We start from the raw sequence: 22,898 nt of genomic DNA, 5'->3' as shown, positions 1-22,898 counted from the left end.
CTCTACTGCCCTCTGCTGGCTGGCAAGAGGGAGGACAGGCACAGTGCAGGTTGCTCCCTGACATTGAAACTCAGTGCTTTCTGTCCGGATGCTTGGGGCAGGTACCCTTTCAGTGGCTTTCACCAGAACCTCTACAAGGCTGTGCCTACTTGGCTGTTAAAACCTTCCACTGAATTCTTAATTTTGGTTATTGGATTAAAAAATTTTTTTTGTTTAATCCTCACTCGATGGTATTTTTCCATTGGCTTTTAGACAGTGGGTGGGGGGAGAGACACAGAGAAACATGGATGTGAGAGAGACCCATCGATTGGCTGCCTCCCACACAAGCCCCGACCAGGGTTGGGGATCCAGCCTCCATCCGAGGACCGTGCGCTTGACTGGAATCGAACCTGGGACCCTTCAGTCCGCAGGCTGATGCTCTATGCACTGAGCCACACCGGCTAGGGCTGATGCCTTCTGATTTAAACAGTATTCTGTCCAGCCCTTCTAGCGGCCATCGGTGGGACGGTCAGTCCAAGTGACCTGTCCGTGCTTCTCAGCCGAAGTCCTTGCTAGTTACGTCCTTAACTCACATCGAGCAGCCTCCTGCACAGCATAGCAGCAAATATGTAAAATGTCAGCACACCACTGTCCAGCTTTGATTCTGGGTTAAAAAAGGTTTTTGTAGACAACGAGTCCTTAGGAAAATCCACCTCCCCCGCAGGAAGGCAGCTCTCTATCCTCAAAACAGTGAGTGCGAGTTCTCTGCCTGCCTTACTGTGTGAGGGAGACCAAGAGCTGACATTCTCATTGTGTCACAGACACTACATGGTTAACCACTGCGTCGACAGACCTCAACGTAACTCTTCAGTTTCAGCTCTCCTCTGCTGTTTAAAATCACATATTCTTGCCCTGACCGGTTTGGCTCAGGGCATAGAGCGTTGGCCTGCGGACTCAAGGGTCCCAGGTTCGATTCCAGTCAAGGAAGGGCATGTACTTTGGTTGCGGGCACATCCCCAGTAGGGAGTGTGCAGGAGGCAGCTGATCGATGTTTCTCTCTCATCAATGTTTCTAGCTTTCTATCCCTCTCCCTTCCTCTCTGTAAGAAAATCAATAAAATATATATTAAAAAAATCACCTATTCTTTCCCAGGACATACAGGACTATCATTTCCATTGTTTAAATGCCTTTATTTCTTTCAAATCAAACTGAAAAGGCAGGATAACAACTTGATATTTTTGGCTACTGGGCAACAGTGTTTGGCAATTCTCAAAAAAAAAAAAAAGATACAAATCATCACTAAGTATATAAAAACTTCATTAGAAATAACAAATGCAAATCAAAATGAGACTATTGTTTCTACTAAAGTGGCAAAATATATCTTTTTGAGAGAGAAACATGGATTTGTTGTTCCACATACTGGTGCATTCACTGGTTGATTCTTGCATGTGTACCCTGACTGGAGGTTAAACCCGCAACCTGGGCATATCTGGACGACACTCTAACCCACTGAGTTACGTGGCTAAGGTCAAGTAGTCTTTTAATGGTCACACATGCCCGGTGTTGGAACGGTTCAGCCACGCGAGCCTGTCTTCCTCTGGAGGGTAAATAGCACGGCCAGTCCTGAGGCATGTGCACTGCACACCCTGCAATCCCACGTTTCACCCCAAGGGAACAATTAGGAATGTGCATACAGGTTTAGCTACAATCTAACAGGATTGTTTAAATAAATACAGAAATACGATGGCAGACTATAAACAAGGGTGTACACCAGGAGATATCTACACGCAAGAGAAGTTGGTGTGTTGTTAAATGGACAGAGCAAGTTATAACAGAGTACAGTATGGGCTCATATTTGTTTTAAAAACCATACATACGTGTAGAACACATTGAGATGGACACACACAGCATTACCATTGGCAATTTGTGGATGGTGGAAATATGAGGGATTAAAACGTTTATGCCCATTTTTGTGTTTATCTGCAACGAATGGGCTCTTTCTGTGATTGAGAAAAGGAAAGAAAAGTCGAAGCCTAATTTTGGAGAATGCTTTGCCTGGGCTCGGCTGTGCTAGGAGGGGCCACTCGCCCGTAGAGGCGTCTACTTGGTTTTGTTCCTTCCAACCCGAGGGGAGAATTCTCACAGTTGTCTTTCTGGAAAGGCCATAATCATGGACGCTAGACCACTTGTCTAGAAAACGGTTCTCTCATTTCTGCTGGAGCTCTGACCGAGGAGGAGGAAGTACGCCAGTTGCACAACCACGCCCAAGGCCCACCTGTTACTGAGGGAGCCCTTAGAGTAAGCTCTCGGGGGGAGGGGGCAAGCGGACTCAGAGAGGCGGCCCTGAGTTAGTCCTCGTGCAATGCCAGGTCTCCTGGGCCTGAGAGGTGGGCGATGGGGAGGAACCTGGGCCTGGCTGCACAGAGTCCTGCTGAGGCGAGTCATTCCAGAAGAGAAACGACAGAACCACTAAAGTCCCAGTGGAAGGCTAGATACTTGGCTAAAAGCACGCGGTTAGAGCAACCCCCCAGCTGTAGCAACAGAGGCCTCTGGGTGGAAGGTTTGTATTGGGGGTTGGAGTAGAGATTCCAAATGAACCAGGCCCAGCAGGTTCAGTAAATGACATTATCCATTAAGGAAGTCTTTCTTGAGAACAAAGGAAGCAGTAACTTGTCCAGAAAAGACAAACCTACACACTCCTGTGCAATATGGCCAAGGCCTATTCCTCTGAGACCCCCCGTCCTCTCCCGGGGTCTTAGATCCTGGGAAAACGGCCCAGGCTGAGCTTTCCTAGGGTGGCTCCTGATGGGGCTCAAAGTCTGAATCTCAACGTACAGGCTGTCAACCTCATCAGGGTTTGAAGGGAAGAGGGGCCACATTCATCTTCACCACGAAAGGCTTCTATCAGCCTAGAGGTGAGGTTCTCACACCTGGCACAGAGGCGCACCCGCAGCGTTTCTGATTAAATACTAAAGCTTGTAAAGGTTATACGTTTACAAAGAATAAATGCTTGTGAAGTTAGCCACACAACAAAGTCACTCTCAGACATCTGTGTGCCTTCTTGAATGAGAGAGGAAAAAGGTGAAGCCTCCACTATCAGCACACGAGCATTGCGTGGCTGAAAGGTGGGTGATACTCGTCCAGAGCAAGCAGCAGGGGAGCCCCGGGTAAAGGAGAGCCCAGCAGGATACAGGGGTGAGAGAAGAAGAGTGGGATGAGCCGTGTCCGCAACTGGGGGAAGGGAGCTCAGGACATGGGGTAGCGCCACGTGACCTAGACGAGAGGTGCACGCCAGGCTCTGAGGAAGCAGGGTGGGCCCTGCCCGTTCAGCTGGATGTACCCACACTCGCAATTAGGACAGAGATGCAGCAGCAGAGCCGCTGCACCAGGTTAAACACCAGTTCTTGTGAGTGAAGGGGCCGCTCTCCTACTTGGGGGTGCAGCTGAGCCCCCTCCCCTCAGTTACTCATGGGAGACCCGCTCCAAGGCCACATAGAAACTGTTCTTGTCATCGAGGCAATGCCAGCCGATGGGTCCGATCTCACAGTCTGCGCAGACCAGAAACTTGACGTTGCCCACGTCCTTGGTGAAGCCCACGTTCTCGAAGATGAACATGTCCTCCACCAGCCAGTGCTCCTGGAGGAGGTCGCCCTCGGGGCTGCTGCCCTCGGCCAGGGCCGGCTTCTTTCTCATGGAAGGAAGGAAGAGCTGCAGGGGGGAGAACACAGGAATGCCACGCTGAGCACCGTCACACAGCACCCCATTCACCGTGGGCTTCACGCGGGGCCCTCACCAGCAAGACACGCAGTCCTATCAGGTTACAGACGAGGATGCGGGTTGCTCCTCTGTCGTCTGTGCCCTGATTCTAAAGAGACTGAAAAAGGAACTCTGAGCAGCTGTGGTGGTCACTTGGCTTCACTGCTATCCTGACCTTGGGCTTCGAGGCCCCCCCGGCTCCTAAGCTCCCCCGAGCTTACCCTGCTCCAGCCACACGGGCCTTCCTGCCTTCCTCAGGTGCGTAAGTCTACTCTGCCCTCAGGTCTTGGCTAGGCCAGCCCCTTCTTGATATTCAGCTCAAAAGTAACCTCCTTGGTAAGTCTTCCTTAGCCAAACAATCTGAATTAGCTTCCCATAATGCCTGCTGTATTATTATTATTATTAATTTATTTATAAGGGAGAGAGAAACATTGCTTTGTTGCTCCACTTATGTATGCATTCGCTGGTTGATTCTTGTATGTGCCCGGATCTAGGATCAAACCCGCAACCTTGGCGTATCAGGATGGACGATGCTTTAACCAACTGAGCAACCTGGCCAGGGCTTCCCAAACTCTTTCACAAAACAGCATGGACTCCATGTGCTTGTCTGGCATCGGCAATCACAATACTAGGTGGACTGGTGAATAATGCTGATTTTTTTCAATAGATGGAGTTACATGTATGTTGATATATATGCGATTTGATATGCATGCTATTTTGTATTGACAACAAGCTTCAAAACTTCACATGTCAAATTTGCTGAAGGTGTTAACATCATAGATATTTTTACGCTTAAAAATGTTGAATTTCGTGCCAAAAAAAGAGCATTTGCGGGAAGTTTTAATTCATTATTTTGAAGAAAAGTGCTGCTGACAGTGATCGCATACTTCGGGAAGCTTAATGGTGAACATGCTCCATCTCAAGATACTTGGGAACGCTGGTTTAAATGCTTTAAAAGTGATGATTTCGATGTGAAAGACAAAGAACGTCCAGGTCAACCAAAAAAGTCTGAAGACCAATGATGACAAGCATTATTGGATGAAGATGCGTGTCAAACTCAAAAACAACTTGCAGAAAGATTCAATGTTGCTCAGCAAATATTTTCGATCATTTACAAGCAATGGGAAGGATTTTAAAGGAAGGAAAATGGGTGCCACATCAACTGAACAATAGACAAATGGAAAACCGAAAAGTCATCAGTAAAATGTGGCTTCACCGGCACGAAAGAAAGCCTTTTTTTGCATCGAATTGTGACTGACGATGAAAAGTGGATTTATTTTGAGAATCCCAAAAGCACATAACCATGGGTTGATCCAGGTCAACCATCGACATCGACTGCAAGGCCAAATCGCTTCGGAAAGAAGACAATGCTCTGCGTTTGGTGGGATCAGGAAGGTGTGGTGTATCATGAGCTTCTCAAACCAGGTGAAACCGTTAGTACTGATCACTACCGACAACAAATAATCAATTTGAACCAGGCTTTGATCATAAAATGACCAGAATGGGCCAGAGGACACGGCAACGTAATGTTGCTTCATGATGACACACCATCACACACTTCAAAACCAGTTAAAGACACGTGAAAAGATCTTGCCTGGGAAGCATGAACCCACCCGCCCTGTTCACCAGCCCTCGCTCCCTCAGATGTTCCGATCGACGGCACCCGCACTTTCTGAGCAGCACCACAAAACGTACGAAGACGTGGAAAATTGGGTCACTGAATGGTCTGCCTCAAAACAAGAAAAGTTCTATTGGGACGGTCTCCACAAATGACCTGAAAGATGGGGAAATGTGTAGCTAGCGATGGACATTACTTTGAACAAAGCACTTTTGATGTTTCTCTTGAAATTATTGTGTTTTCTTTGATGACAAAATCCGCATTATTAACCGGTAAAGGGTCAATCCGCATTACTAACCGGTACACCTAGTAAAAGCAGGCAGCTTTTAAAATTAAAAAAAAAATTGGCCCCTAATGCTGTACGGGCTCCTCAGAGACAGGTAACCACCACAACTCAGCAAGATTCTGTTGATGCCGCAGTTGCTTTTTCAAGAATCTTTTCTTTGGAGAAAATACATTCTTAGTGTAGAAAACTTGGCAAGCTTGCTCCAATGCAGAGAACGGAAACTGTTACAATCGAGCGTAAACTTCTGTTAACTGGTTTCTAATTTTCCCCTTTCTCTGATTAAGATGAGAATAAGAAACTCTTACAATACCCACGGAATCTCTGAGGTTTCTAACTTCTCCCTCCGCCGAGAACTCGGGGTGGGTTTAAGACACGGCCAGGAATTCTGCGACACCCCTTCCACCCCGCGGAGCCCACGCTGTGCCCTGGAGCCGGCCGGCCCTGTGGTGGCCTGGAGGTCAGTGCCCTGGAGGCCACACCGGCGCTGGGAGCCGCTGGGCCACCCCACTGCTCAGGTGTCGCTGCGACCACAGTTCAGGAAAGACCCCGAGCGAGAACTGGTGGGACACAGGCCTCCTGGTGCAGCGAGAGTCACAGGACCAGCCGAGACCCCGGGTGTGAGGTCCCAGGTGTGGGGTGGGGTCCCAGGTGCGGGGTGGGGTCCCAGGTGTGGGGTCGGGTCCCAGGTGTGGGGTGGGGTCCCAGGTGCGGGGTCGGTTCTCAGGTGTGGGGTCCCAGGTGCGGGGTCGGGTCCCAGGTGTGGGGTCGGTTCTCAGGTGTGGGGTCCCAGGTGCGGGGTGGGGTCCCAGGTGTGGGGTCGGGTCCCAGGTGTGGGGTGGGGTCCCAGGTGCGGGGTCGGTTCTCAGGTGTGAGGTCCCAGGTGTGGGGTCGGGTCCCAGGTGTGGGGTCGGGTCCCAGGTGCGGGGTCGGTTCTCAGGTGTGGGGTCCCAGGTGCGGGGTCTGGTCCCAGGTGGGGGGTGGGGTCCCAGGTGCGGGGTGGGGTCCCAGGTGTGGGGTCCCAGGTGCGGGGTCTGGTCCCAGGTGGGGGGTGGGGTCCCAGGTGCGGGGTGGGGTCCCAGGTGTGGGGTCGGGTCCCAGGTGCGGGGTGGGGTCCTAGGTGCGGGGTGGGGTCCCAGGTGCGGGGTGGGGTCCCAGGTGTGGGAGAGCGCGGCGTCTTCAGGCCCCGCTCCCCCCCCCACCCCCCCGAGGTGCCACCAGCCCCGCTACACCGTGTGCCCGTTCTTAGCTGAACCCGGTCCCCCTGAGAAGCGCTGCGGGCGGAGCCCCCGGTGCGGATTAACCGCCTTTTCCTGCGGCAGGTTAACCGGCCATCCCTTCCGCCTTCTCACGAGCGGTGGCGGCGGAAGGAGGGCATGAAGGCCCGTGACTTGGAGGAAGCAGGACCTGGGTCCCGGGAGCTGAGGCTCGCCCTGCAGGGCGGACCCTCCCAGCGCCCCGCCGACCCCGCCCGGCGCCTACCTGCCGGCGGGAGAAGAGCGCCGTGCCCGGCTGCAGCACCCGCGAGCCGCAGCGCTGGCACAGCACCGCCTTCCGGTTCCGGCCCTCCGCCGACACTAGCTCGTCCCGCGGAGCCGCGGGCTCCATCGCCGCCGCCAGTCTCGGGCCGGACCGCGCAGGCGCGGCTCGGCTGGTCGGTCTCGCCCTCCTGCGCCGGCGCGGCTCTCGTCGAGGGCGGAGCGGACGGCCACGCCTTCCCGCGCAGGCGCCCACTGCCCGCGCCGACTCTACTACGCACGCGCAGACCCTCCCCGCGGCCCTGAGTGGCAGGCGCCGGCGGCTTTGTGACAGGACCGGGGCAGGGCGAAGACGAGCCTCTGCACACTGACCCGGTCACCCGACTCCCTTACTATGGAGTCATCAGAGTTGCTCGTAACTCCCTGTCTTCTGAGGCGTGAATTCAGTGCCGAGCGGGAGGGAACGGAAGGCAATGTGGGTCCCACCCGCGGGGACACGCCCCCCTTCATGCTGGGAGCCGAGGGCCGGCCAGTGCTAATCAGTGACCTCTCACCAGCGGGCAGCGTGGGGTGGAAGCGCTTGAGAACCGAGCTGGATCGTCACGACCTCCCTGTGGTTGTCGCTCCTGCATCCGATGGGCGCAGTGAGGAAGGTCCGGGTCAGATCTGACCTCCGGGGTGCAGGACAGAGTCCCCAGGTCCTCAGTTCAGAGCCGCGGGCTCAGGGTCCTGAACCCAGGCGCGCACGGGGTCAGGCCAGGTGTCACCCCCCACCCCCCATGGCCCACCTGCATTTCCTCCTCCTGTCAACTCAGCGTTCATGGAGCACCCTCATAATATGCCAACCGCTCAGGACCCTCGGCGATGGGCACTTGGTACCAGAAATAACTTCATTTCCTGAAAACTCGCTGTACGTCCGGTGCTGCGATGATCCCAGCTGTGCTTTGGAGGGTTAGCAGGACAAATGGAGGGCCTGGGCTGGAAGACAGGGAAGTGGCGAGGACATCAGGAGGCCACTGCTCCGTGGGTCCGGGTGAAAGGCCTGCACTACGAGGGAGTAAAAATACAGGAACGGATTTGGGACAGAGATAAAACCGTGCAGAACCCAGAAACGAACCAAATGTGTGCGCACAAGATGAACAATTGCTTTCCGTGGTGGATAACCAAGTGACTGGCTTCCAGTTAAGAGACCGAGAAAAGCAGGAGGAACCGCCTATTAGGGGCGCCCCTGGGTGGGCAGGATTTGTGTGACGGGGAGGCATGGAGAGGGAGCACTGCAAACAGCCGGTTGCGGTGTCGTGTCTGAAACTCCTCTGAGGAGCCACGGAGGCCGCCTCCCCAGGGGCTCTAGCTGAGCCAGGCACCCGTTTCCCAGCTGCAGTTTCACCAGCAGGCAGTCCATCTGCTAGAGAGCTCGCCCCGCGGCTTCTTCAGGAACCACTTCCTCTTTGGCTCCCCCTTCCCTTTGCTCTGGGGCTGTCTGGACTTGTGCAGTTTTGCAGGTCTTCTGCACAGCTGTTTCTGTCACGTGCCATAGACGGAAGCAAACAGAAGGGCTGGGATGATTAAAACCCTGAAATTCAAGTGGATACTAAACGAGCTTTTCTGGATTCCCTGCAGGGCTCAAGGACACGCCTCGTGTGAGAGGAGTCAATGAATATGGCAAATTCAGAAACATTTTCCTGGTGAGACTCTCGTACCTGTGTCTACAGAGAAACAGTGGAGCCAGTTGGCAAACACAGGCCAACAGGGTGAAGACTCTGGACCCACAGCTGATCTCTATGTCTGCTCCCCGAAATGTGCTGGTTTGCCACAAATTTTCTTAAGGCATTTGAGACAGATTATTTTTAATATTTTCTTAAAAATATACAAAGGAAATGAACTCTTTAGGTCAATTCAATTCAGGGAGAAAATGGAATTTCAATGTAAAGGGAAAGGGTTTTCGTTTAGGTCATCACATTCCCACACTCCCAATACCCTAAAGCAAGAATTTCACTCGAGCACAGGAGAGCCTAGAATGGGGGCTCAGAAATGGTGAGCAGGGACTGGATAACACAGGACTTTGGGCTGTCCTTTGATTCTTCTGTCCTGGGATGAACATAATTCACTCTAAGGACAGGTTGGGAACCCAACGGTAGGACAAGGACGAGATGTACCGAACAGCAGTAAAACCACCCCTTAGCAGAAGTGTGCGCTTGAAAGGACGGGCAATGCCAAGTAGCTGAACTTTCAGGCTGCTGTACCCCCACCCCTTCCCCCAATAAATAGTACGGAAATGTTACAGCACAGTCATATCTGATTCAACAGAGCCCTCACCCCGAGGCAAACCTGGCTGCGGGGGATGAGCCCTGGCAGGAGTGTGACAAATACAAACTCACAGGTACTTCTCTGTCCCCCACTGACTCCATTCCGCCCGCCCACCCGACACTTGTTCACGGTGCTTGTCTCGCACAGGCACCAGGGCCAGGCAAACCACACTGCAGTCCAGAAAGACCAGGGACATCAGAAGACCCTTCCAATATCCACCCTGTCTTCCAGGCCTCACGTCTGTGGAGGTCTAGGCTCACTCATGCCAGCGAGTTCAGGTCACTTCACTCAGCCCAGTTCGGATACAACAGCTCTGCCCCCGGGAGTGTCACACAGGCGTCTCCCAAGCCCCACAGCTGTGACAGGGCGCTTCCCTGGGTTCCCCTCCAGAACAGAGCTGTGCTGCAGCTACCTGCAGACCAGGAAAGATACTTATTCCTGGAAAACAGGACTTGCACTTTATCAGGCTGACTTGGGTTGGAATCCTTCCAATCCAGATGTCGGCTGGACACTGCCCACCTCTAGTAGGCCACCCTCACCTTAGTTCTCTGCAACACACGGGCGCAACGTATGCATGTCCTCCCAAGCACGTGGTGAGTCAGACATGACCAGAGAGTGCTGCCCAGACAGGAGGTGGCCTGGCCTCGCACATCCACTCAGTGCATTCTTTCCCCGTGAGTGTCCGTTCACCACTCGACTCAGGGGCAAGTCCTAGCGCGAGGGGGAGTGTGTGCAAATAAAGACCATCATCATGGCACCGGTGCTTGTAATCGCCCTGAGCACACAGCGAGCAGCAGACATTCTGGGCATGATCCTTGATTCTCCTGCTATCTGGCCCCTGGACTGGTCACTAGCTCTGGATGGAGCTCCAACAGGTCACTTCTCTCGGAGAACACACACGCCAGCATCACAGCGCTGGGTTCCCATGGAGGTCACCACTTCCCAGCTGTCGATGATAGGGTCATAGCACTCGATGCTGCTCAGCAGGGAGTTCCCATCATATCTGAGTGGAGAAGAAGCAAAAGAGGGAAATGAGCTTTTTGTTCCTCTCCACCCACATCCCACATTGAGGTCGCCATGGAGACATCTCCCCTGACCCACATCCTGTCTCCACCCAACAGTGTGGATCAGATCATGTTGTCCTGATGCTGATGGCCCCAGCCTGGTTTTAAATCCTCACCCTGCAATTGCATAAAGTCGACCCCGAAGCACGGTGGCCCCCACATAGCACCGAGGGGTGGTCATGCAAGTGACAGCCGTCCAGGAATCGGTGCGGATGTTGTACGCTTCAACGGAGGAAAGATGGGCTGTGCCATCAAATCCCCCCACCACATAAATATGGTCATTCAGCAGGGCTACTCCTGCACCTGGAAAGAAGGAGAGCAGGTTACTACTACTGAACCGAGGCTAGATTCTAGAAAGAAAACACGGTCGCTGACGGCCAGCTGAGTCCTCAGGTAGCTCAGGGATGGGCACAGAGCCAGACAGGCCTGAAATAATCAGCCAGCACAGGTTATCCCATCTGTAAACCCACTGGTGGGAGTTGAAATGAGAAGAAAAGCACACAAAATGGTTCTCACCTTCACTTTCATTAATTCAGAACCTGACTCTCCGTTAACAGAAAAGAAAGAAATGGACAAAGAAGGCAATGAAAGAGAAGAAAGGAAAGGAGCTGTGACTGGTTCTGGAGCAGTTTATACAGAGAGAGAGAACCACAACAGCACAGCGTTCTCCTGCCTCAGAGCCCAGCACTCGCCCATGTAACACGCGAAACACACACTACTGTACCAGACGTGACAATGCTGGGATTTAAAAAATGAGTAAAACAAGAGGCTTCTGTCCTGAAGTGTATACTCCATCTGAAAAGCTGTCTTCATTCTCAGGACACGGAGACCAGAGGCGAGGAGGAAGGTGAAATCTGACGCATGCTTCACTGAAGCCGAGCCAAGAGGAACTACAACCCCGACTGACGGGCTGTCCTGTAACTGCTCCCCCCCCCCCCCCCCCCCCCCGTGCAAGCAGAGATCTGACAGCAGACTGCCCCTCCCTCAGACCCGACGGTCTTACCAGAGCGCTTGGTGGCCATCGGTGTGACATTAGTCCAGTGTCCTGTATGGGGGTCATATTTCTCAACAGAATTTAAGATATTCAAGCCGTCGTATCCTCCTGAAAGACAAAGTAGAGGCCATTCCAGAAAGAACCACAAATTCCAGCCCCTCTTGTCTGCCTTTCTCTGTGTTCCCACTTGATCCTTAATCTCAGTTCTCCTTCAAGGGTTCCAACAGTCCAAAGAGAGATCTAACAGGATCCCATTATCTGCTCCCACGAAAAAGATAATCCCAGTTAATGGAACTGTATTGGGATAAACCAGGATTTTAGTTGAAGGCCATCTATGACCTTGATTCTGGTAAAAAGAGAACCCTCCCCCCGAAAAGGCTGCCACCCATGACGCCCTCTCCCATCCCTGCCTCCCCGGCTCAACACCTAGACAGTAGATCACACCGCCGGCCACCACCAGCCCCGCGCCTTCCCGGGCTGTCTGCATATCTCCCAGCATGCTCCACTGGTCAATGTTGGGGTCATAGCGCTCCATGCTGGTGTGACGCCTGCTCCCGTCAAAGCCTCCAGAGACGTAGATCATATCTGCTCAGAATGAACCAACCACAGACTCTTAGAGGACTTTTTTTAATGTTGTGAATTTAAACATTTTAATCATAAATCACTCTAATTATATCAACAACAGCCTCATTCTTCACTAAGAAATTTATTTATTTTTTAAATTTCAGTTCTTTATTGTTTCAAGTATTACATAGGTCTCCTTTCCTCCCATGGAACTCTCCCGGCCATACCCACCCCCAGCACATGCCCTCCCCCAAGGAGAGGTTTCTAATCACTTTGCTCTACCAGTTCCCCACAAGTCCTTCAAGTGCTTGGGAGCAAAACCAAAGTGTTTCTTACAGGCTAAGTCAAGGAAGTCTTATCGATAAGGAAGAGAGCACAGGCCACACGTACAGACAGTGGATGAAGTCCTTGAAGACCAGCCGCAGGTCCCAGAAATCCAGAGCCACGTCCCACTCAGTATGTTGTGACCCTACCCAGCATGCTGTCAGCGCTGAAGCTCCTGTGAGCACTGAGCAGCTTTGTAACTGCTATTGCCCAAGCCAACAGGAGCATCTGACCTCACCGGGACCCTCCCTGCCATGTTCCTGCCAGACAGCAGGGAGGTCTGAGCCCCGATCCAGCCCCCACAGCATGGCAACACACCCAGCCTACCTCCTAGGGTGGTGGCGCCGGCAAGGCCTCGTCGGACATTCATTGGGGCCACGGAATACCAGACCCCATCCTCATCTGCTGTGTAGTCCAGACATTCCACTGAACTGAGGCGGGAACGGCCATCATAGCCACCAATGACATAGATCCGGTCATGTAAAGACACGGAGGCCACGTAACGTCTCTTCCGAGTGATGCTCTATGGTCCAGGAGAGAAGGGTACAGAGCACTTCAGTCACGCAGCCTCGGCCCCCCGGCTCTCCGTCCTGTTTCCGCCTCTTCACTTGCCAGCAGGAGCTTCGGCAGTAGCTCTTCCTCAGTGGCCTCCAGCTGTCTGCCGCTGAGCGCTCTCTCTCTCACGTGCTGTGATGCTCTAGCATCAAGGCTCCGGCACCCCTCCTCCCTCCTCCCTCCAAGGCTTCCTGTTCGCCAGTCTCACTCCTTCCCCTCTACAGGGCTCTGTGCCAGACTCAGGCCCTCCCCTAGAGTGGACGTTTTCCCGCACTGCTCATCAGAGGGCCAGACTCAACAACCCTAACGTCATGAGGACTGACTGAAAGATTTCCAGGTTTTCTCAGAATTATTATTATTTTCACCACTCAAACAGACAGACTGAGAAAGATACAAACTTGAGTTCAATTTCACACAACTTAACACCAAGCTCAGGGTGACAGAGCAGGACCAGTGGAGCATGCTGGGAGTTACAGACAACTCTGGAGGGTGCTGAAACAGGATGGCAGCTGACACTGGCATTCTGAGGTCTGACCTAATGTAAATAGTTGATAATTCTCTATTGAATACCTACTGTGCGCATGACACTGTTGTAAGGAGCGTTAGCAGTTACTAGGTTTTCCTATTTTTTGAGCTGGGTTATTCATGACCCAGAGCCAGGGACGGAGGACATGTGAGCTCTTTCTCCACGATGGGTTCCACCCTTACTTACTGGCAAAAAGCTCCACTCCTGAGTCTTGGGGTCATACTTCTCTACCACGTCGATGGGAGACTGCTGGCTGCCAAAGCCCCCAACCACCAGCAGCACTTCATTGGCTCCTGAGGAGAGAGGGAGGAAGGCAGGTCTCTGCACCGCCCTTGGCTGGGTGAACACGCGCAGGGAGTATAAGCAGAAACAGCTCTACAACGATGTCGTTTTACGCGCCCAGAGAAGTAGTCGAAAAAGAAGAGTCACTGTAAGGTGGCCTAATAGGAAATTACGTCTTCTAGAGCAGCGGTTCTCAACCTGTGGGTCGCGACCCCTTTGGCGGTCGAACGACCCTTTCACAGGGGTCACCCAAGACCATCCTGCATATCAGATATTTACATTACGATTCATAACCGTAGCAACTTTACAGTTATAAAGTAGCAACTAAAATAATTGTATGGTTGGGGGTCACCACAACATGAGGAACTGTATTTAAAGGGCCAGAAGGTTGAGAACCACTGTTCTAGAGGCTCTAGCTCTTGAGAGCTCAAATATCTTAAATTTAAATTTCTGGACATTAAAACTGCAAAAGGCAAATTTGAGTCCACCACACCTTTCCAACCACCCAAACGACTCTGGCCGACATATCGACTGAGGTTCCACGTGCACATAGGAGCCAAGAGGAGCTCCCTGCCCTTCTCAGCCTGTACCTCAAAACGGAAGTTTTTTTGGTGATGAAAGACCACTCTCCTAACCTTGTCTCAAAAAAGCTGAGAGTTGTGAAATAGGAACCAAGTGATATATTTAAAAATCTCTTTTCCATGCCCTGGCCGGCGTGGCTCAGGCGGTTGAGTGTCATCCAGTGCACTGAGAGGTCACTGGTTTGATTCCCAGTCAGGGCACGTCTGGGTTATGGGCTTGATCCCCAGTGGGGGCCATGCAGGAGGCAGCCGACTGATGTTTCTCTCTCATCAGTGTTTCTATTTCTCTATCCCTCTCTCTTCCTCTAAAATCATTAAAAACATATTTTAAAAAATCTCTTTTCTGTGAACTTTTATTTTTCCAGTATAGCCAACTGTCATCAAAACTGCCAAGTCATCATAAGACTAGGCTCCTAAAGGGAATCTTCTCTACAGTTTTCCCAAAGACATCTGATAACCTTTCCTACCTTGTTTCTTTCCAAAGACAGAGTCTTTTGAGGAAATCCCGTGTAACTGCACCCACCAGCCTGGCGGAGTGAGGGCTCCACCCCACTGCAGGCCCCGCCCATCCCTGGGCTGTCCCCACCACCTGCTCCTCCTTCCTTCCACACCCAGAAGGGAGCACACAGGAGAAGGGGACAGGTGGATGGGAACATACCGAGTCCTACATGACATTTTAAATAATTCTCCATTCACAGAATCCAAACATACTGAAACAAAACTTGACAATTTATAAATTGCCACACTTTATCTCATTGAGTCCTCCAAAGAGTTGTGCACAATAGAAAAGGAAGAAAGCTCGGGTGGTAAGGTGATCGTCTGAGAGCACACGATGAAGAAAAGGTTAAAAACAGGCCTGACACATGGTCTTTGTATTTCCTACAGAATGCTCTTCTTAGGCCAGGGGCAGTTTCCTACAGACGCCAGCTCACCCAGACGAGCCCGGGTCCTGGGTCCCTGCATCTGACTCCGCAGCTCAGGCCTCAGGTGGAACTTCTTTGCCTCATCGACGAGGTCCCTGCACTGGAGACTGCAGCGGATGAAAGGCTGGAACACAGAGCAGAGGGGGGCGTGGCCCCACTAATGTCGTAAGGATAAGTGGCATGTTTATGGTTAAGTTGTAATTAACTTCTTATGCAGAAACCAATTTCCAAAATGTGGTTCCATGAGGCTCTGGCAGCAACTACGCTGTGGCGTCGGAAATGACTAAGGAACCTGAGGGCACAACTCTAAGCTGTCGGACAGTCAGGCTCGGGATCCTGTGTCTTCCAGGACTCACCTCTGCATCGATGACGTCTGTGATGTACCTGGGGGTCAGCAAGGGCATCCGGACATACTGCAGCAGGTCAGGCAGGGATTCTTCTCGCTCCTTCTTGGCGTGCTTCACCCAGTTGATGACGGCCTCGAAGACGGGCTCTTCAGAATCCACCTATCAGTGCACAATTACAGATCTGTGTTCTGCCAATCGCCTCACAAGCTCAGAAAGTAGCCAGGCCTGCCTTTCCCTTCCTGTTCCCGTCCCCGACCACCATTATTTAACATCTTCCAGAAAGAGCTGGGTTCTTAGGAAAACATCTTTTCACACACAAGTCCCTAAGACCAGGAAGAAGATGATGGTGAAAGTGGGTGAAATATTTGAGACGGAGAGTGCCTAGTAAGCCCTCAGCCACGGCTGGTGTTTCCTCCAGAATGTCCTCCACTCGCGACCCTCCTCCGGTCATTCTGAAGCTCTCGGGGGCGTGGGGAGGATCTGCTGCCGACTCAAAGCGGCTCTAAGGGAACGCCCCTCCCTCGTGCCGCCGATGCCCTCTGGCTTCTCCACATCACTGTGGGCCCAGCACCTGGGCACCTGCTGTAAGAGGCATGGAGCTACTGAGACAATATACAGGGTGCCCCCAAATGTATCCACATTCTGGCTAATTATAAAGGCAGTGTTTATTAAAATGCATTTCATTTCAAAGCTGAGCTAACAGCTGTTAGAGTGTGGATACATTTTTGGGGGACACGCTGCACATAGGCACCACCTGGGGAACCTGAGTCTAGACTTAGCTATGACCGACAGGATAAGGTAAGAACCATAAACAGCCGGCACTATTCCCCTGGAAGAGTACCAGGTGTGACAGCACCCAAAGACGACACCGAGTAGGGTCCTGGGTCCCTCCCACCAGCCCGAGGGTACCCGTCCTGACAGACGCCTTCCAGGGAGAGACAGGACCTACACAGGAAACCACTCTGTGAACTTTTCCCAAGAACTGAAAACACAGAAAATGTCGCAGAACGTCCCCTCCTCCGAGGGTTTCCCGAACACCTACTGAGTGCCAGGCACTGTGCCAGAGGCGGTCACTCGGTGGTCAACAGGTCTGACATGAACCGGGCCCTGGAGTGGGGAGATCATGGTAAAATCAGAAAGTGCGGACTCCCATTTGGTCCTTACACACGGCACTGGGAGAGCACAGGGGCCACGAGACAGAAATGCACGAGATTTCCTCGTTCCCACCGACGGGCCAGGGAAGGCCTCCCTGCAGAAGCAAGGGATTGAAATCTGATGGGCGAGCAGCAGTTGGCCAGGGAGAGAGGCCTCTGGGCAGACAGAGCACCAGCAGAAACCTGGAGCCGCACTGTCCACCCGGAGCCAGCCCGTGCGGCAACTGCACTGACATTCATCAAAATTAAGTGGAACTGGAACTCGGCTGCTCGGCCACACTCGCCAGCCTGTGGTGCTCCAGTGGCTACTGAGCTGGACAGCGCGGACACAGGTCCTCTCCATCTGCTCAGGATGTCCAGCCCACGGCGCTGTCCCAGAGCGCAGCAGCACTGACCACTTGGGGGCTGAGGAGGGTGCCGTGGAACGAACGGGTGGGGACAGATCAGCTGCAGACGTAAACGAGGCCGTCACAGCCGTGGAGACTGCCTTCACTCTGAGAGCGACTGGGAGCCATGAAAAGCCTCAAGCCGGCCTGTGACCTGATCACACCGAGGTCTGTAAGGGTCACCGACGACCTTGGGTAGAACAGAGTAAAGGGCCAAGCGCTGGGAGCCCTTGAAATCGAGGAGCCACTAATGTCTAGGAATCCACTAATTTAAAATTCATGTTTTACTATATCCAAGGAGAGCAAGGGGGGACGCGGGGAGGAGGAACTCTGAGCTTCCCATAGAGCAGAATGTCCCCTAACTGTGGGGATAAAGCCCACAGGTGGACGTCACCCCCCCACGTGCTCTGCTAGGTATTTCCCAGACGCTCCTGACTAGATCGCGGAACTGGACGGCTGGAGAGGAAGGCCTTAGGCCTCCTGATACGAGCAGCTCTGTGCTAGACTTCTCACGATCCCGAGATGCACGTGCACTGAAAACAGCACGGGAGTGGGACTGAAGTTCCCTTGCCGGGCTCAGCACTGAACGCTGCCTCACACCCGTGTCCCAGGCCCCTCCCTCACTTGCTCGTCCCCACGTGGTACTCAGAACCTGGCTCCTGCTCACCGTCTCCAACCTCTGTCCTCCCTTTCTGATCTAATTTAAACCCAGGCTCACTCTTCTTTCTCCCATGCAAGGCCATTTGAGTAGGCTTGTTACTCTCATTTCACGCTATGACAATCAGTTTTGGTGTTGTCTCTCCCACTGCACTGTGAATTCTCTGAAAACAAGAACTGCCTCTTTCTTCTGGGTCCACAGAACCTGGCGTGTGGATTGCTATGTCACAGTTATTCGCGATAGATGTTTGTAAGATGAGTGAGTGGGTAACAGAGAAATTCACTTTCCTTCCAATTTCTGCTTCATCCCCTCTGTACAGCAGTGATTCTTAAACACTGGGATCACACATTTCATTCAGGAAGGTGGTGAACTACCTCCATAAACACGCCAATAACCTGGCATGTGATCTCAGGGGCATTTAATGAAACCCGTGGAGCCAATGTGGACAGTGGAGTAAGAAGTCCTGCTACAGAATACAGAAACATGGAACTCCACCTTGCTTTTTGGAATGGCCCAATCTTAAAGAAGCCACCGTAAGAAGCCAAATCTGTACCTGAATTTCATCACACTTGATTAGCTTTTCCACCTCTCCTTGACTCAGGAGGATGAATTCTTCGTGCTGTACCACTTCAGGGAAGTGCTTCTGGCTAAAAACCTCAGCGGCTTGCATCAGGTCAACACAACTGTGAGTTTCAGCAAAATCCCTGATACCCAGGCAATTAGAAGGATCCAACTGACTTTCTAAGAACTCACAGCAGGCTTGCTTCACACCTAGGACAAACACAGACATTGAATGCTTCAGGACACGAGGCCAGCTGTGCTCTGGTCTCTGTTCTCAATCGCAACATCTTCTCTACAGAGTTAGAGAACCCTGGCTCAGCACTAAGGACCAGATTAGAAATTTCATGCTTAAGGAATGCAAACCTATTTCTGTGTTATGCATAGGTGACCTCCAATAAGGCCTTTTTTTTTTTTTTTAATATATTTTATTGATTTTTTACAGAGAGGAAGGGAGAGAGATAGAGAGCTAGAAACATCGATGAGAGAGAAACATCGATCAGCTGCCTCCTGCACATCTCCCACTGGGGATGTGCCCGCAACCCAGGTACATGCCCTTGACCGGAATCGAACCCGGGACCTCTCAGTCCGCAGGCCGACGCTCTATCCACTGAGCCAAACCGGTTTCGGCTCCAATAAGGCCTTTATGATGGTTTCTGCTTCAGCTTTAAAACAAGTATAGCAAGACAAATTGCTTCTGCGGACACTGGCACAACTAAGCAAAACTGCCCATAAAACTCTTGAAAATCAAGCTATAAAACCAATTCTAATTCAGCATGATGTACCTAATTTCTACTCTATGTGAAAATTTACCTCGTAAGTTACATAAATGTGAAACCATTACGCTGTACACCCCGAACTAATATAATAGTGAATGTCACCTGTAGTTGAAAAGTTGAGTTTTTTTTTAATTTACTAGAAGACTCCAGGGAAGAAACAATAGGAAACTAATATCTGGCTCATACTTCTCTAACTGAGAAGTTCAGAGCGTAAACCTAACGGTATGGCTGTGCAGTAATGCAGAACCCTCCACTGTTTCAACCATTAAAACGGAAAACAGCAGAAACAGCACCGAGTGAAGGAGCGGACGGGGCCCTGGAAGGGTCAGCACCGCTACCTCCGTGAAAACGTTCACTTCATGCTTGTGTGTCAATTACAATGTTCAATACACACTTTACATGGTGCAGAAAAGTCAAGGTACAAAGGGTTCCCATGAACAGGCCCCCAGCCTCCCTACCCGCCTGGCCATCTCAACCCTCTACGTGGGCGACAACAGCATCAGTTTCTTGTGTCCTTGCAGGCTATTGTGTACACGCACGCAAGGAAGCGCATCTGTCCTCTCCTCCTCCATTTTTCTGAAAACAGAACAGGATAAATGATCTCTTCTAAGGAGCCCGACACTCACATCGGGAGAGGCCTTTTCTATTGCGACTGAAACCCGATCTCTGTGCATGGGCAGTACATGTGAGCGCCTAGGTCTGTCTCCACAGCCTTCACGTTAAACATTCCGGGCCATCTTGGCATGCACAATAGTAGCACCTGTACCTTTCAGCTGCAGCAGACAGGCTGCAGGGAGCAGCTCCTGCACGTTCTCCACCGTCACGTGCACGGTTTCTGTGTACACAAAGTCCAACAGGATTTCCATGGTGGAGGCAGTTAAACCTTGGATATCGACGTAAGGTTTCCCTTTCTCTGAAAGCTGAAAATTCAAAGGGTATGAAATACTCGTGGTTATAATTCTCCATGATAAAGGCAGCATCTCATATCCAACAGCCTGAGGGATGTTAATAATATGAACCGAATACACATCTTTTTAAAGTGACAGTCTATTTTGCTGGATTTGTATAAAGCATGTATTTGTAGCTGTTCCAACGGGGAAGGAACGGAATCTAACCCAAGAGCACACAGTGAGGTGACACCTTCCTGGAATATCAATTTTACTGAGTTGTTTGATACTTTGCAAGATACTGGATTAACTTGATTTTGGAATCACCGAATCGCTGATGGCATATTTTGCCTAGAATACATCCTCGAAGTTATGAGTAATAGTTATTCTTAAAAATAAAGACGAAAACTCTTGAGAATCAAGCGATAAAACCAATGAATTCCTGCCAAAGTTCTACTTTCATACTGAAAGGGCAGGCCTCTCACCTCACTGGTGAACATGGCACAGAAGTAGTCGCTACAGGCAGCCAGCACGATGCGATGGGCCGGGAAGTCTTTCTGCTCCACCCTCAGCGTCACGTCACACAGGGTGTTGCTCTTCCTGAGGGAGTTCATGGAATTGAGGATGGACTTAGCATGTGTGTTTGTCATGATGTCTTTGGGGGCCATAATGCCTCCCATCAAGCAAAGTGGAGAAACGACGAAAGGGGTCCTTGGATTCTGGAAATACAAGAGGGAAAAACAATGAGCGTATCTGAAGGGTTGGGGAAACGAAACATTTTCCACACGGCTTTACAAATTAAGGCGGCTTCCTCAGAACCAAACACGGAGTAGGGAGCACTCTTCTTCCTGGCATCACCCCGCAGTCCGGCCGCTAATCATCCCGAGTAAGAATGCTCTCCCTTCTCTGGACTCCAATAGCAGAGTGCCCCTGCCACTTGGCACCCATCATCAACACTCAACTGCATTGTAAACAGAAACTATACGGGCCCTGCAGAGCTTCACAAGGCTCCTGTCTGAAATGATCAAATGGTGGAAAAATAAAATTGCTTAAAGGCCTCTATCACTACTATTGAATATCCATAAGCAGATTAAATGGGTAAATAGCTAGAGGATGGAAATCCATTGTGTATATATACATGTATTTTTTAAATATATTTTTATTGAGTTCAGACAGGAATGGAGAGGGAGAGACAGAAACATCAATGATTAGAGAGAATCACTCGGCTGTCTCCTGCATGCCCCCTCCTGGGGATCAAGCCTGCAACCCAGGCATGTGCCCTGACCAGGAATCGAACCCAGGAGACCTTTCAGTCCCCAGGCCGATGCTCTATCCACTGAGCCACACCGGCTAGGGCAATGTATATATATTTTTCTATCACAGCAGGTTTACAATAAATATGTAGTAAATGAATGCAAAAAATGAAGAATTGGGTATTCAACTTAGAGCAGTAAAAGCCAGAGCCAGCAAAAATAAACTTTTTTCCAAAGAAGTATGTAGAGAATTATGTATGAAGATTTCCAAATAAACCTGGACCCAATGAGGACCCAGTATCTACACTGGGCTAGGGGAGCCATGCAAGCCTGTCTATGGACTTTCACTTGGCTAAGCTATGAACAGTCTTTCAGGGAAGGCTCTTCCTCCGAGTCTCCATCATCCGTGGATGTCCATCCACACCAGCAAACCAGTATTTGTAGAAATTCTTCTGTACTGAGACCAAGAGCCTTACGAGGACAGAAACTTACCCAAACTCACTACTCGTTTTCTGCCACAGTCAGTCACTTGCAAAGTTGACTGTGCGCATCAGTTAAACGAACTCGGCAACAGATTCCACATTGAAAAGAAGTCGGTGTCAGAAGTACTTTCTCGATTACTGACAGGCTGTAGTCACACTGCATTTTCCTTGAACGACAGCCTGTGGGGAATGAAACGGGGTGGTTACTAAGAGGCTCTCTCTTATTTGGGTTCCAACGCTTTCATGGACGATTCAAGAAAGAAACAAAACAAAACAACAAAACAACCCACGAGCCCACAGCTCACAGCCGTGATTCTGAAGAGCAAACAGGCCCCTGAATTCCCACCAGGGCCGTCCAGAGCCAGCCCGTGCCGTGCAGCTCCCCTGGCCACCCCCCGCAGCCCGCGGACCCAGGTGACAGTGAGTCACAAGCGGGTGATGTTCCAGCTCCGGGCGCCGCTCTGCAGACCGGGGAGGTCTGAGCGAAGCCCGTTTGCAGGGGCTCCCACCGGGCTCGGCCTGGACTGGGCGGCACCACCTCAGGGTCAAGCCGGGCCGCCCTGGTGCAGCGTGGGGATCGGCCTCGGCGCGCGAAGCCAGCACCCCCCTCCCCCAAGAGCTTCCGAGACACCGGAATGGGGGTCCCCCGCCGGAGGTTCGGGAGAGGCGTCAGACCCGCAACCGCCACGGTCCAGGCGGGGGAAGAGCGGGAAGCCCCCGACGACAGCCGGCGCCGAAGGTGGAGGCCCCCTACGAGGGGCGGGGAGCCCCCGCCACCGTCCCCGCGGAGAGACGACCTGGGGGCCAGGCCCGCCGGTCGGAGGGAGGGAGGGAGGCACGGAGACACCGAGCGCCCTGCCGTCAGCTCACCTGCGCCCGCCGGCGGGGTCGAGAGGGGGGCGCGCGGCCAGCAGGCGGCTCAGGAGAAGCCCAGGAGCCGCCGCCGCCGCCGCCCCGACCCGAAGGCTCGGGAGCCGTCACTGAGCTTGTCTCGCTCAGTCCGCCCCGCGGCCGCGCAACGTGATGACGTCGCAGCGCAAAGACCGCCTTCCCCGCGTCACGTGATCACCAGGGCCAGCCGGCCGCGCGACGTGATGACGCTAAGCGTGAGAGCCGCCCCGGGCTGCATCACGTGACCCCTGGACCCGGCTGCGGACCCG

General features: G+C 52.1%; 2 protein-coding genes across 3 annotated transcripts; both read right to left on the bottom strand.

Moving 5' to 3' along the window:
- Nucleotides 1-1,148: 1,148 nt before the first annotated feature.
- Nucleotides 1,149-7,835, bottom strand: RABIF (RAB interacting factor; the record flags this gene model as incomplete). The annotated part of the gene is given in 5 exon segments (XM_036354647.1): nt 1,149-3,687; nt 7,119-7,471; nt 7,474-7,623; nt 7,626-7,676; nt 7,679-7,835. Coding segments are annotated over 5 exon segments (957 nt in total), but the record flags the coding sequence as incomplete, so codon positions are not given.
- A 1,109-nt stretch (nt 7,836-8,944) lies between these two features.
- KLHL12 (kelch like family member 12) lies at nt 8,945-22,746 on the bottom strand. 2 transcript variants are annotated; one of them, XM_036354645.1, is made up of 13 exons: nt 22,609-22,746; nt 21,749-21,918; nt 20,489-20,722; nt 19,883-20,036; nt 18,333-18,550; nt 15,591-15,740; nt 15,244-15,358; nt 13,635-13,741; nt 12,695-12,890; nt 11,906-12,064; nt 11,489-11,587; nt 10,602-10,788; nt 8,945-10,424 (listed from the first exon to the last, which is right to left on the bottom strand). In XM_036354645.1, the coding sequence occupies exons 3-13, from the start codon at nt 20,681-20,683 to the stop codon at nt 10,298-10,300; spliced, it is 1,707 nt and encodes a 568-aa protein (XP_036210538.1). In that variant the 5' UTR covers nt 20,684-20,722; nt 21,749-21,918; nt 22,609-22,746; the 3' UTR covers nt 8,945-10,297. The 2 variants fall into 2 exon arrangements, with proteins under 2 accessions (XP_036210538.1, XP_036210539.1); XM_036354646.1 differs by lacking the exon at nt 11,906-12,064.
- Between the last annotated feature and the right edge of the window lie 152 nt (nt 22,747-22,898).

Source organism: Myotis myotis, unplaced genomic scaffold (genome assembly GCF_014108235.1).
Source record: "Myotis myotis isolate mMyoMyo1 unplaced genomic scaffold, mMyoMyo1.p scaffold_m19_p_21, whole genome shotgun sequence".
Lineage (NCBI taxonomy): Eukaryota > Metazoa > Chordata > Mammalia > Chiroptera > Vespertilionidae > Myotis > Myotis myotis.
Note: the sequence above shows the minus strand (reverse complement) of the source record. Positions and strands in the feature narration are given on the sequence as shown.

Coding starts and splice junctions, on each gene's coding strand:
- KLHL12 (XM_036354645.1), bottom strand. CDS start 20,683: ATGGGAGGCATTATGGCCCCCAAAGACATCATGACAAACACACATGCT. Junction 15,741..18,332: donor TCAAGTGTGATGAAATTCAG/GTACAGATTTGG, acceptor GTGCACTGATAG/GTGGATTCTGAAGAGCCCGT. Junction 13,742..15,243: donor CAGGACCCGGGCTCGTCTGG/GTGAGCTGGCGT, acceptor CTCTCTCCTCAG/GAGCCAATGAAGTGCTGCTG.